The sequence below is a fragment of the Myripristis murdjan genome, chromosome 10, assembly GCF_902150065.1.
Source record: "Myripristis murdjan chromosome 10, fMyrMur1.1, whole genome shotgun sequence".
NCBI lineage: Eukaryota > Metazoa > Chordata > Actinopteri > Holocentriformes > Holocentridae > Myripristis > Myripristis murdjan.
In genome coordinates this window covers 2,407,172-2,420,194 of record NC_043989.1, presented here as the reverse complement: position 1 = coordinate 2,420,194, position 13,023 = coordinate 2,407,172, and the positions used below count along the sequence as shown (strand labels likewise).

The 13,023-nt window shown below is 42.5% G+C and overlaps 1 protein-coding gene across 1 annotated transcript; it reads left to right on the top strand.

Annotated features, from left to right (window-relative positions):
- The first annotated feature begins 1,632 nt into the window (after positions 1-1,632).
- Positions 1,633-12,640, top strand: rest (RE1-silencing transcription factor). Its single transcript, XM_030061368.1, has 6 exons — positions 1,633-1,762; positions 4,820-5,101; positions 5,884-6,444; positions 6,957-7,117; positions 7,229-7,312; positions 8,376-12,640. Exons 2-6 carry the CDS (start codon positions 4,872-4,874, stop codon positions 10,361-10,363), a joined length of 3,024 nt encoding a protein of 1,007 aa, XP_029917228.1. The 5' UTR covers positions 1,633-1,762; positions 4,820-4,871; the 3' UTR covers positions 10,364-12,640.
- Positions 12,641-13,023: the final 383 nt, after the last annotated feature.

Below are 13,023 nucleotides of genomic sequence, written 5' to 3'. Positions count from 1 at the left end.
ATGTCTTGTCTTCTGCCTTGTTGCTACACAAATTGCCCATCTGGGACAAACAAGTAAACTGTAATTAAAGTCGTCAGCCTGCCAGGGTTTTATTATAACTGCTATTTCTCTACATGATTTTTGACAATTTGACAAGACTGATTGGTGCAGAAACTGACCTCTGACCACAGCTCCACCACTGTGCTGTTAAACATCATGTAGAATAAATCAAACACACCCGGAGCCTAAATGTTCCCACAATGCCTTTTTTTGTTTGTTTGTTTTGACACACCCTCAGAGAAGGGGCGTGAACCCCTCTGCTCTCAGATGTTAATTCTAAGCAGAGCTACCATGCAGGTGAAGCTGAAAGCGACGCCAGCTGGTCAGAGTCATCTCCCCTCTCTGAAGACCCTGCCCGTCCTGGAGCTGCAGTGCATTCTGGTCCATGTTCCCCTGTGGGACTGATGACTGTCATAGCAAATTCAGAGCAGGACTCCTGCACACACAATATTATCACTGCACTGATTTATCTGATCAACCTGGGGATCTGGACATGCCAGCAGCTCGTCTGCAGAGGAAACACACACACCAACACCGACAGGACAGGAAGAGGCTGCTGGGATCAGAGCAGTCTGAGCTGCAAACAACAAACAGCTGCTGCAGCTTCCCAGAGTCTGGTTACTGGAAATCACCAGGCCGGCCAGTTCAAACAAAGTGTGTGTGTGTGTGTGTGTGTGTGTGTGTTTGACCGACCCTCCTGTCCTGTTGCTGTAAATCACACTGTGCTGAATTATTTGATACTAACTTGATTAAAGGAACTGAAGAAACACCTGAATTGATTCCTGTTTATGAAGTCTGTTTGTTTGTTTGTTTGTTTGTTTGTTTGGCGGGGGGTGGGGGTGGGGGGGGGGGTTAATAACAATAACAACAACAGCAAGTAACAATAAGTAACAATTACCTCTATATCACATTTAAAAATACACGTTTAAGGAGCTTTCAAATTGTTGTTTCTTATTTCTGTATTGTTGTAATATTTTGTTGGATTAACGCACATTTTTACACATAATTCACACAACGCCCAGACCCTACGATTAATGCACAAGTAGCATTAATGTGCATATTTATACATAATGCACACCTTATCATAATTTCTAAGGCATATATTATTTACTTTTCTTATTTCTTTCTCTATATTTTTTTTTTCTCTTAAGAATTTGAGCAACTGCAACTGACCCAATTTCCCCTCGGGGATCAATGAAATATTTCTGATTTTGAAATGCCTATAATCATAATAATTTTTCTTTGACTGAGGCACTTGGTAAGCTAAATCTGTGCTTATGAAAACCTGACATAATAACAAAACATTATTATTGTTATTATTATTAGATAGATAGATAGATAGATAGATAGATAGATAGATAGATAGATAGATACTTTATTCATCCCGCAGGAAATTATTATTATTATTATTATTATTATTATTATTATTGTTGTTGTTGTTGTTGTTGTTGTTGTTGTTGTTGTTAATGCTATTATTATTGTTGTTGTTGATCATGGTAATAATAATGATAACTAACAAAACTACTCCCCCTTTGTAACATTAAACTTAAATCTGTGCGCGACGTGCTGACGTCATACTCCGTACGTCGGACGGTCGGGTAGGTGTGGAGGAATGTGCGGAAACTTCTGCCCCGCAACACTTTTTCTTTCTCCGCTTTACATCTAAAAGTACGCCGAGCGACGCCAGGCAGGCACCGCCGACAGGTTTGGACTCCACAAGCGGGTGAGTGTCTTCCGCTCGGCGTGACTTTTCAGGCCGTAGCACCGAGTTTCGTGTCGTTTTCTCGGCCGCGGGGGAGGAAAGTTTGAGAGCAGTTTGGTAAAAATGGAGGCGGCGGTGGGGGTTGTGGAAGAAGGCGCTGTCCAGGGCTGATCAGGACCATGGCTAACACTCCCATACCGACACCAACACGCCGTCAAAGTTCACCTCAGGGCCACACAAACGGTGAAAAACAACAATAAACACCTTTGCCTCGTGTTTCCATCCAGTTGAGACTGAAACACCGAGTGGAACTGACACAAGTGTGGCTGTTTGCTGTGTGTTCGTGGAGCTCTGCGCTTCCGGAAAGTTTTCGGTGTGCAGGCTGCCTGCCAGTCCTGAAATAGTCCCAGTGACAATGCCTGCGAAAAGTTCTTCTCAGCTTCACTAACACACACTTTAAACCCCTCGGTGTGTCTTAAAACACACTTTCACGGAGGTTCAGTAATGTTTTGTTGTTGTTTAATTGCCCGGAGAGCCGAGACTTTGCCCGTAAGAGTCAGAAATCACGACGAAATGCGCTGTTTCCCCCCCGTTTTTCAGGTTTGTTTTCCCATCTAAAATCTGGTGGAAAGTGAGATTGTGCATGAATCAGCGGATTACATAGTGTTAGCTAATCCTCAGAAACCCCAAATTAAAATCCATGTACTTGAGACTGGCACACACCATGTTGAGATTTCACCAGGCTTACGTGTAAGCTACTTTTAAAAAATAATTAACTTTAATTTAACCCAAATGAAACTCTTCACCACGTTGTTGATGCCTAAGGAAGCGTTTTTTTTTGTTGCCCCATTGAGCGGAAACGTGACTTTTAATGTCCCAAACCAGCTTTTGCCATTTGAATATCGTTAGTGTATGAAAATAGAGTAAAAATAAATGCTACTCAAGTCGGTGCATTTCAGCTTTAACCTCCCTTTTTTACAAAATAAAAGCACATCGAAAAGCAGCTGTTACTTCGCACTTCGCTTTCAGCATTTTGCCAGTTTTTACTTTCTCAGGAACTTCATTTTCACTTTTAAATCCGGTAACTTTTCGTGCAAACTGCAGCTGCGCGTATCTGGACTCGTCTAACTCGCACAGTTTTATTGTTTTAATGTGTGTTTTTTTTTGTCGTGAACTTGTTGTGCCTTCGTTGTTTCTGGAGGAATGTGCGCTCGGCTCTGCCTGCATGTCTGGGCGCTGTCGACCAAGTTGTGGTGCTGTTTCAAAATGGCCGACACACACATTTTCTCAGCCACACATTTTCATGCTGCAGGCCTGTGGCACCTCCATAACACTCCAGCCACAGGGAGGTTAATACAGGCAGAAAAATACATCAGCAAGTGGATTGTTTTAATTATTAAAAAATATATCACAACAAAAAAATTGGCTTCCACTTACTTGTAGCTCACTTCCATTTGATGCACTTGGGAAAAAGTCCTTAAATCCTGAACTAAAGCAAAAGTATCAGCACCATAAAAATCATAATGGAGAAAAAAAAAAATCCTCTGTTAAAAGTAAAAGTCCTTCATTCCCTCATGTTCCTTCAGTAAAAGTGCAGCACTAAAGTCTCAGTAAAATGTAGTTAAAAGTAAAAAATTGCAATGCAAGTTTATTTGTATAGCACCATTCTCACACAAAGCAATTTAAAGTGCTTCACAGAGGTATAGAAATGGATTAAGAAAAATAAAACATTGAGAAAACATGAAATTAAATTTAAATTAAATATAAAAACAAGGAAAAAAGGCAAGAAATGTTAATAAAAAAGATAAAAGCAGAAACAAAATAAGAACAAGCAAAAAATGACTGTGATTAGAAAGTTTTTATAGACAAAGCTGCATCAAGCAATAAAGTTTTAAGCCCTGATTTGAACGAGCTGTAGTGGTGCTCATGTGTTTGGGAAGCTGCTCCTCAGGTGAGGAGCAGAGGAACACACCATTAAATCAGTCAAGCCTGCTTGAAATGCATGCAGAAATACATTTTTCTTAATAATTATGAAACTTATATCCTATAATTCCTGCTATGAGCTCCTGGTTTAAAAAAAAATGCTTGTCAATGCCCAACGTGGGACTGGTGTTGGAAATTAGCTTTGGCTACACACACACATACACACACACACGTACTGTGCATCATACAGTGCTTTTGCAACTCTGTGTTCTCCGTACTTGTCCCAAATAAACGAAAAAAAAAAAAAAATAGATAAATTAATTGTGAAGACTGGTTCATTTCACTTTATTGATGGATTAGCTTGTAAAATGTATTTTAATCCTGTAGCTCTAATTAATCCATACACAGTTGGCCAGTTCAGGGGTTTCCAAAGTTTTTAATGTTGAGTATTAAATTAGATGTCACACACACACTGGAACAGATTCAACATGGCCAGATTACAACATCAGGTCAAAATAATGATGTTTACATTTTTTTTCCGACAGTGCAAAAAAAAAAAATCTCCTTTTTTTTCCCAGTGCTTCAATCTAATGGTGTTATATCTTATTTTTCTTCAAACAAGGTTTAAAAAAAAACCTGTAAAATGGATGAGATAATCCCACTTGTTTCCAACGCTCATCAACTTCTTTCCAGTGTCATTTTCTTCATCCTAGTGGCTGATCTGCCTTATTCTGCCTCGTTTCAACAGATTTATGCTTGTTCCCTGGAAAAAAAATCCTAAAACAAGTGAAACTGCGTTGTAAACAAGTGGGATTATCTGTGGGCAGATGTGACAAATCTGGGCCAGATTTGAATCAGGAAATCAAATGTGTTAATTTTCAACAGTTTTCTGTATCTTTTCTTTAGGACGACACACATTTTTGTTACTTTGTAAAAAGAACATGTTGTATTAAAATGTACAGTCATCTTACACAAAATATTAACACCTGCATCTCATCCCAAACACAGATGTGTTGAAATAAAGTCTGTTTTTAGGATGCCTCCGACCTCAGAGTTTTATGGATCTAAGTTTTTAGTTCTGGTGCTCATTTTCAGTGTGTTTTATTAGTTTTATTTTCACGGCTGTAACGTCCCTTCCTGGTTTCGACCCTGCAGCTGAGGCGGCCCTCCACTGCTCATCCAGTCCCGAGGACCTGCTGAAGGCGTCATGACTGCCCAGGCGGTTTTCTCCGTGGAAATGTTCCCAGTTGGCGTCTCGCTGATGGAGGAGCCTCAGATTCTGCCGGCCCCGCAGCTGGTGATGCTGGCCAACGTGGCAGCGGTGACGGCACCCGAGGCCGGCGGCTGTGACAGCAGCATCGCCGACGAGAAGGAGATGATGGAGCTGAAGACGGTGGGGTGCAGCTACTCGGACAGCGAGGACGAAGGCATCATCAGGTCAGAGTCCAAAAATAACTTTGAGTCTCCCGCCAAGAGCTGGCAACGTGAAAGAATAACAGCCAGGGATGTACTGATGAGTCACAGTATCTGTATTGGCCAGTATCAGCTTGAAAATGCAGGGTTGATATCTGTGATTATTTCATTGTTGATACTGCCCTAATGTGGAACTGGCCTTTCATGCCTGTTTGAAAAACTGAACCTGTTTTACTCTTGCATTTTAACAAAATGCATATTGGTGTTTGCGGTTTTAGGTAGGAAGACATCTATATCAGACTTAAAAAATAAATAAATAAATAAACATACTAGTGCATCCCTAGAAATAAGAATAATTTTTACCAGCCACATCAATTGATATACATAGAAATTTACTGAGAACAGTTTTCACTTTTTTGCTATTTCCACTGAGGTGTGTGTTGATTTAAAACTTGCTCACTTGTTTACTCAGAGGATCTAGTTTGTATTTCATCATTAATGTGATAGTTTGGCATTTTACCCATACGGTGGTATTTGATGGTCTGTTTCAGTGTAATACATCCGCCAGGTTTGGTCCACTGACTCTTTTCCTGTAGTGAGAACAAGAGCTTCACCTCCAGAATGAAGCCAGGAAGGAGTTAACGGACCAAACTTGGTGGATGTGTTACACTTGCATAGAACAACAAATACATTTACGGATTTTTTTTTCAACCCTTAACATCCAGCTTCTTGAGCATGTGAGCAAAGGTGAAATATAATTATCTGGTAACTAACTTGGTCGATAAAACACTGGACTCCCTCCTCAGATACAGCTACGACAACCAGAACCACACCGAGGTTTGCATCGTGGAATACCCGGAGTCTCCGCTCCACAGCATCCGGGCCGTGGTCGTAGGAAACAACATGGTGGACGAGGAAGACGATGGAGATGAAGTAGCCGAAGACCTGTCCCGCCCTTCTGAGCCCTGCCCCCCCGCCAGCCCCAAAACGCCACAGCTGGGTGTCAAACGCAAGGTCACGCACGCCGTGGTGATGGACAGCGGCAAGAAGAAGAAGCCCTTCCACTGCAAACCCTGCAACTACCAGGCGCAGAGCGAGGAGGAGTTCGTGGAGCATCTCGGCACGCACGCCATCAGCAAGATGATGGTGGTGAACCGTGTGGAGGGGCGGAGCCGGACCAAGACCAAGGAGGCAGGAGTGTCTGAGTCCCATGAGCCCGAGGGCGGAGCAGCGGAGAGTGGCGGGGAGGCGGCGTCGGCCGATAGCAAAGGAGTGATCCGGTGCGAGCGATGCGGCTACAACACCAACCGATACGACCACTACATCGCTCACCTGAAACATCACAGCAAGGAGGGCGAGGACCACAGGTGGGTGGATCTCAAACCAAATCCCAAAAATTTATCAGGGCAGGAAACTCTTTGTCTTTTGGTCTCATTGCCCGTTTGACACCAGGCTAGACATTTCAACTGATTTAGCAGCCAGTTAGATGTTTAAAATAGAATTCCAGCAGCCACACGATGATAACCAACCATCATGCGACTGCTGGTTATTTCCCACCCTTATAAAAGCAATGTGCAACAACACATTATACATTATTTTAGTCAAATATTTGATTCTTACTGTGTGTTCAGATCAAAGGCGAAGCAAGTTTTTCATGTGGCACGGTTACATACAAAGTCCATACAATGACACGAATTTCTGCCTCGCGAGTGATGTGAAAATATGAAGTTTGCATCATTCGCGTGAGTTGAAATTTTTCAACTTAAACGAAAAATTTGTGCCCATATTCACGTGAATCTGCGAAACTGCATGGTAGCACCTGGTTGAAATCCCCACTAAACCTTTCTAGTTTTTCATCGATCTTCTTGGTTCCCTGCAGGGTATTCAAGTGCACGCTGTGTCCCTACACCACGGTCAGTCAGTACCACTGGAGGAAACACCTGAGGAACCATTTCCCCAGCAAGCTGCACACCTGCGACCAGTGCTGCTACTTCTCCGACCGCAAGAGCAACTACATTCAGCACATCCGAACACACACCGGTGGGCCATTTTAACTTTCCTTTGAAAATACAGAGAGGCATTGAGGATCTTATGATATTTGAAATCACCCAAATTGAAATCTGATGTTTTTGTTGTTGTTTTTGGTGACAGGTGTGCGTCCTTTCCAGTGTGCTTACTGTAACTACTCCAGCTCACAGAAAACCCATCTGACCCGGCATATGAGAACACACTCTGGTCAGTATTGCCCGTTAATTACCATAAATAATGTTTATGTCTCAAACTATGTTCTTTGTCTTTGTAGCTTGATCTGTGTAATAGAAAAACCAGACAGTAGAACAGGTTAATTATTAGTCCTAACCTTTCTGTGATACTGAACCTTTAGGGGAATTTACATCACTGGAATGGAATGATTTTTTTTTTCCATTACCCTCCTCTGGGAAAGCTTTTGTGTGTCTTGTAGATACAGTTACTTTTTATGACTCATGCAGTTAATATTTACACTGTCGGCTGGAGGCAGCAGCCAGTCTTCACAATGCACTGTGGGTAAAACTATTAAAATACTGCAAAGGTAAAACCCAGCAGACAGAGACTAGAAAGCAGCAGTAGTTGTAGCAGAATAGCAGCAGAGTCAGATTACTCTTCTTATTGTTACTGTGGGTCTGTGTCTTGCCTTCTGCTCACTCATACAATCAACTTTTGTGTCCTTTGCTGCACTCGATGGACCGTTGGTGTGGGATAAGTGGTATGGTAATAAAGAGGTTTGCTGTTGATTTACATGCTGTGACTTCCTGTGCCATTTAAGGCTGCACGATTTTAATCAGATATTTGCAGTTTCAATTTTGGCTTTCCACGATTTCCACGATTCTGTCAGTAGAGGGTGCTGCACCCCTCCTCCCCTCATTTACTTTTCTACTGCCTTTGAAAGCTGAAAGATGGTGGAAAGAGAACACCTTCTCCAATGTGTTGACTGTGTACCTTTCAGTGCACATAGTTGAGCAAGTCTAATTTATTATTTTTATTTATTAATTTAATTGTTTTTCAGTTAAATTACATAAGAATCCATAAAAAGTACAAAAAACATTTGTTCCTAAAATCAGTGAGTAAGACCACTAAAATAGTGATCTCAATAGAGGCCAAAATAATCATGTTTTAACTTCATGCCATAATCGTGCAGCCCAGTGTCTTTATTTTTGTTCCTGTCCCCGCATGAAATTCATTGGTGTCCCTTGTACGTAGTGGCAGACCATCCATTGGACCCCTTCCTCTGTACTGACTACCTCCCACCTTCTCTGTACAGGTGAGAGGCCTTTCAAATGTGAGAGCTGCAACTATCTGGCAGCTAACCAGCACGAGGTGACCCGCCACGCCCGGCAGGTCCACAACGGCCCGAAGCCTCTGGCCTGCCCCTACTGCGAGTACAAGACCGCCGACCGCAGCAACTTCAAGAAGCACGTTGAGCTCCATCTGAACCCCCGCCAGTTCCTCTGCCCGCTCTGCAAGTACGCCGCCTCCAAGAAATGCAACCTGCAGTACCACATCAAATCCAGGCACTCGGGCTGCGACATCGCCATCGACGTGTCGAAGGTTAAGCTCCGCGTCAAGAAACCCGGTCCAGAGAACGCTGGTGAAAACACCGACTCGAGTGCAAGCAAGTTTGACGAGTCGTCTAGCTTTGATGATGACAATGTGGATGATGAGGAAGATAATGAAGGGCCGGAGTCTATCGATAAGCAATCAAGTCCTATCAATCTGTCGATCAAAAAGAGCAGCAAATCCAGCTCCGCCCAACCCATGGAGAGTGAAGTCACTGAAAAGGCTCAGAAAAAATGTGAGGTTGCTCCTGACAAGGAGAAAGTGCCCAAGGTGAAAGACAAGGCGGAGAAAAAAGTCACAACGAGGCAAAAGAAGATTGACAAGGACAATGATAATGTTAATAAGGCTGCAGTTGCGAAAGTCAGCCAGGTGCAGATGGTCACACCGGTTGCAAGTACAGATGCCAAGGTAAAGAAGCGTGCCAAGAAGCAGCCTGGGGAGAAAATTCCAGTTCAGGATCAAGAAGAAAGAACCGAACCTGTGGGAAAAGCTCAACAGGAAAATGTGGGGACAGATAGATCTGAACAAGACAGACCAGAGGAAGAGAGAGCAGAGAAGGAGAGGCAAGAAGAAAAGGAGAGACCTGAGAGGGAGAAACAGCTGTTGAAGAATGACAGCACCGAGAAGGAAAATAAAAGCCATAACAAGCCAAGGAAGACCGGCTCAAAGAAATCAGAGAAGGTTACTGAACATGTCGAAGAAACTCTGCAGCGCCCGGACAGTCCAGCGAAAACTCCAAAGGATAAAGGGAGCAAGACAAAGGCTGTCAAGAGAAAAGCGGCGGAGGCCTTGGATCTGTCGACAAAGGCATCTCCTGATCAGATAATCACCACCAAGGCCAAACGGTTGAAAACCAAGGCTTCGGACAACAAGCTGCAGTCAAAACCCAGCAGCTCTGAAGAGATCAGTGAGACAACCGAGCCACGTCCGGCTCCGCAGAAAGACATCGAGACCGAAGAGACGGCTCCAGCCCCTGTAAAGCAGAAGAAGACCAGAAATAGCAACAAGAAGACCTCAGGCATTCAAGAAACTGCGGCTGTGGTTGAAGACAAAACACGTTGTGTCAGTGATAAGGCTTCAAGCCCTGTTAAAAACACCCAGAGGCCATCTCCCGAGCCTGAGGAAGCTACCAGTCAGCAGATCAACCCGACAGAAAACACAGAAACTGAGCAAGAACCTGCAGAAAAACACCTTGCCCAGCAGAGTCCCCCTACAGACAAAACGACTCCAGTGACAGAGAAAACTTCGGAGAAACTAACAGAAGAGATAACTCGTTCGCCAACTTACTGCTCAGGCGAGGAAACCCCATCTCCCGCTGAAGACCACCCTCCTCCGACATTTGCCAAGCCCACATCGCCCCCTCTGGTGCTCTCCAGCCAGACCGCCAAACCGGCCGACCCAGAGGACGACGAGGGCATCCACAGCAGCCACGAAGGCGCGAGCGACATCAGCGACAGCGCCTCTGAGGGCAGCGATGACTCCGGCCTCAACGGTGCCGGCGCCGGGTCGGGGAAGATGCCCAACGACCCCGAGACGCCCACTGACGAGATTCCAACGCCGACCGAGCTCAAGAGTCACATGTGCATCTTCTGCGACCGTACGTTCCCTCTGGAAGTGGAGTACCGCCGCCACCTGAACCGTCACCTCGTCAACGTCTACTACATGGACAACACAGCCAAAGGCCAGAAATAAAACGCTTCCTCCGCTGGCCGACACGTTTTATTTTATTAAGTTACAAGTGCAGCGTACACACATGAACTTCTTTGCGAGACTTTTTGCTTAAAGCTGAAAAGACTAACTTCTTTTTTACAATTTGTGAAAGTACCATCAGATCATTTGTTCCTTGCGCAAGGTTACTGTGCAGAAGTTACCTGCCGGATCTACTTTCCAATTCAAATATCAAAAAAATAACAAGAAAAGACCTGTTTAATTTCCTCAAAAAATGGGTACTGGGACTTCTTGTTCTTTATATTGTCCTAATCCTCTTTGTTGGTGTTGGTTTCTGTGCTAAAAGTGTTATTTTGGGAGCCGTTTTGCTGTGGAAGTGAATGGAGAGACACAAATCCAGTGTTGTTAATTAGCAGTCCGATGAGGAGGAGGTTTCACCAGCATGTGGACTCACATCACACCCAGGGAACTAGACAACCCAACACTACACCAAAGGTCAAGTTTTTTCTTGTACTTATCAAATTTACAAGAAACATTTCAAGCTTCACATGACTGATTTCCTGAATTTTGGTACAGTCAGTCTGATGTTGCAAGATAAGGCCCGTTTGTGCTCGTGTAAATATGTGAATTTTTCTTTTTCTTGTGAAACGACACCATCCAGGCCAAACCAGTCATTCTTCTTTTTTTCATCAGTCAGACCTTCTCCTCCCCCCCAAAACATTTGGTACCAATAATTTAAACAAATCAAAAAATGACTGGGGTTGCGATTACACTGTAAGGAAAACGTAAACTAACAGCATTAACACTTATTTGAGCATAAATAACATTTTGCATGCAGCCGAACACGAAGCTAGTGACATTTTTCTCCACAGTGTCACAGGTTTCACATGATGAAACATCAGGCATCGGTTTCAGCTGGACTTTCACTCCAAACCACGTTTAATACCGGGGGGAAAAGCGAGAGAAAACGAAATCCTGGCATTGTGCCTTCTGTAGTTTTACATCAGATTCTGGTCGTAAAAGTAGTACCGTCTGAATCCCAGACAAATCCAAAGACTTCCACAGAAACTTTTTTTTTCTTCTTTTTAAATTGCTTAGTGCCTTTGACAATCATTCTTCTGTAAATTACCTTATTTTGTCACGGTTGTGTAATGTTTTAGGGTTTAACCTGGGTGAGGTGGGACATGCTACTCATTAAGTTTAAGAGTTATTCTCACATAACTGATTTGTATGTGTGTGTGTGTGTGTGTTTGTGTGCTCCCGTCTGTCATTCCTGCAGGTTGTGTTTTAGCCTCCACAGTCGGTACTTGACAGATTTATTAACGTAACGGTTCGTCTGTACCGCACAAACAAAACACCAACACGTATGATGTCACTCGCTTTGTAATGTTTTCATTCTTCATTTTTATCAAGGTTGGCAGCGTACGAAGATGGTTTTACGTTGTTGGGTTTGAGTTGTGACTGGGGTTTCCCGATGTGTATCGATTTGTCAGAATTTCCCTTTTATATTCAATATCTGATCTCATAATTTCATCGTTTCTGATCCGATGCAGGTCTGCAAAACCTCGCGAGGTTTGATTTGCTTTGCACATTCATTCAGTTATTCAAAAACGTTGTTTCTTCCTTTTTGTAAATTAATTGTTCATTTTAATTAGTTTGAGTTTTAGTAGTGGAAATGCACTTTGAGATGATTTCCTGCCTAACAAGGAAGAAAACACTAAAAGAAAAAACAGTTTTGATAGGGAAAGTTAAAAAAAAAAAAATTGAAAGACATGGTTGACACAAAATATTTTGAGTTTCAAACAAAAAACAAAGAAAAAAAAAAAACCTTACTGGCCGAATCCTTTCTGTAACCGAGGAACTGAACGAGTGAAAAGATTAATTTTGTCCTCTCCTGTAGATAATCTGTGCAATATGGCCTTTTTAGTTGTGATGCCAAAGTGAAAGTCGAGCTGATAAAGCGGCTCCTGTGTAAATGCACTCGTGTTAGAGTTTCTTCTCACTGTACATACACCTTTTTTTTTATATATATATATCTTTATAATCTGTGCCTCTCCGATCTGTTTTCTGTCCACTCTGTGTTTCGTTAGCGGCCGTTAGTGAAATGTTTTTGTTAATTAAGTCACATCTCCTTCATTACTGTAATTACACAGCAGAGACCGAAGAAACTGGGATAAATTTTAAGTTGGAAAAAAAAAGGAAAAAGAGAAGGTGGAGTTTTATTTTCTCTCTGCCGGCCGGTTTCAGGTTCTGTCGTTTGTGTAATTCCACTGTAATAAAGGAAAACAGGTAAAAGCAATAGCACATTATTTTTCCATATCAGTTATTAATCAGCTTATAAAATGTAATGAAAGCATATTTCAGGTAGCGAGCAGGTGTGTCAGGTGTGTTTGCTCTTTAAGTTCAGTGTTAGCGGGCTGTCATTTCCCAGCATTCCTCTCTACAGGAAGCTGCATTCAAATAAAATCTAGATGTTTTTTTTTTCTCTTTATTGCTTCACATGTGTAAAACAGTGTATCATAGCTTCCTCCTGCTCTGTACATTTTTAAATAAAGATTGACAAAATCCACCAAGTCTGTTTTCCTCATTATAATGATGTGACTGGTAATTATTATGATATATATATATATATATATATATATATATATATATATATATATATATATATATATATATATATATAT

Bases quoted from the DNA above. Each gene is read 5' to 3' on its own strand.
- rest (XM_030061368.1), top strand. From the start codon at position 4,872: ATGACTGCCCAGGCGGTTTTCTCCGTGGAAATGTTCCCAGTTGGCGTC. The intron at 7,118-7,228 runs GTGGGCCATTTT...TTTTGGTGACAG, and splicing joins GCACATCCGAACACACACCG to GTGTGCGTCCTTTCCAGTGT. The intron at 7,313-8,375 runs GTCAGTATTGCC...TTCTCTGTACAG, and splicing joins GCATATGAGAACACACTCTG to GTGAGAGGCCTTTCAAATGT.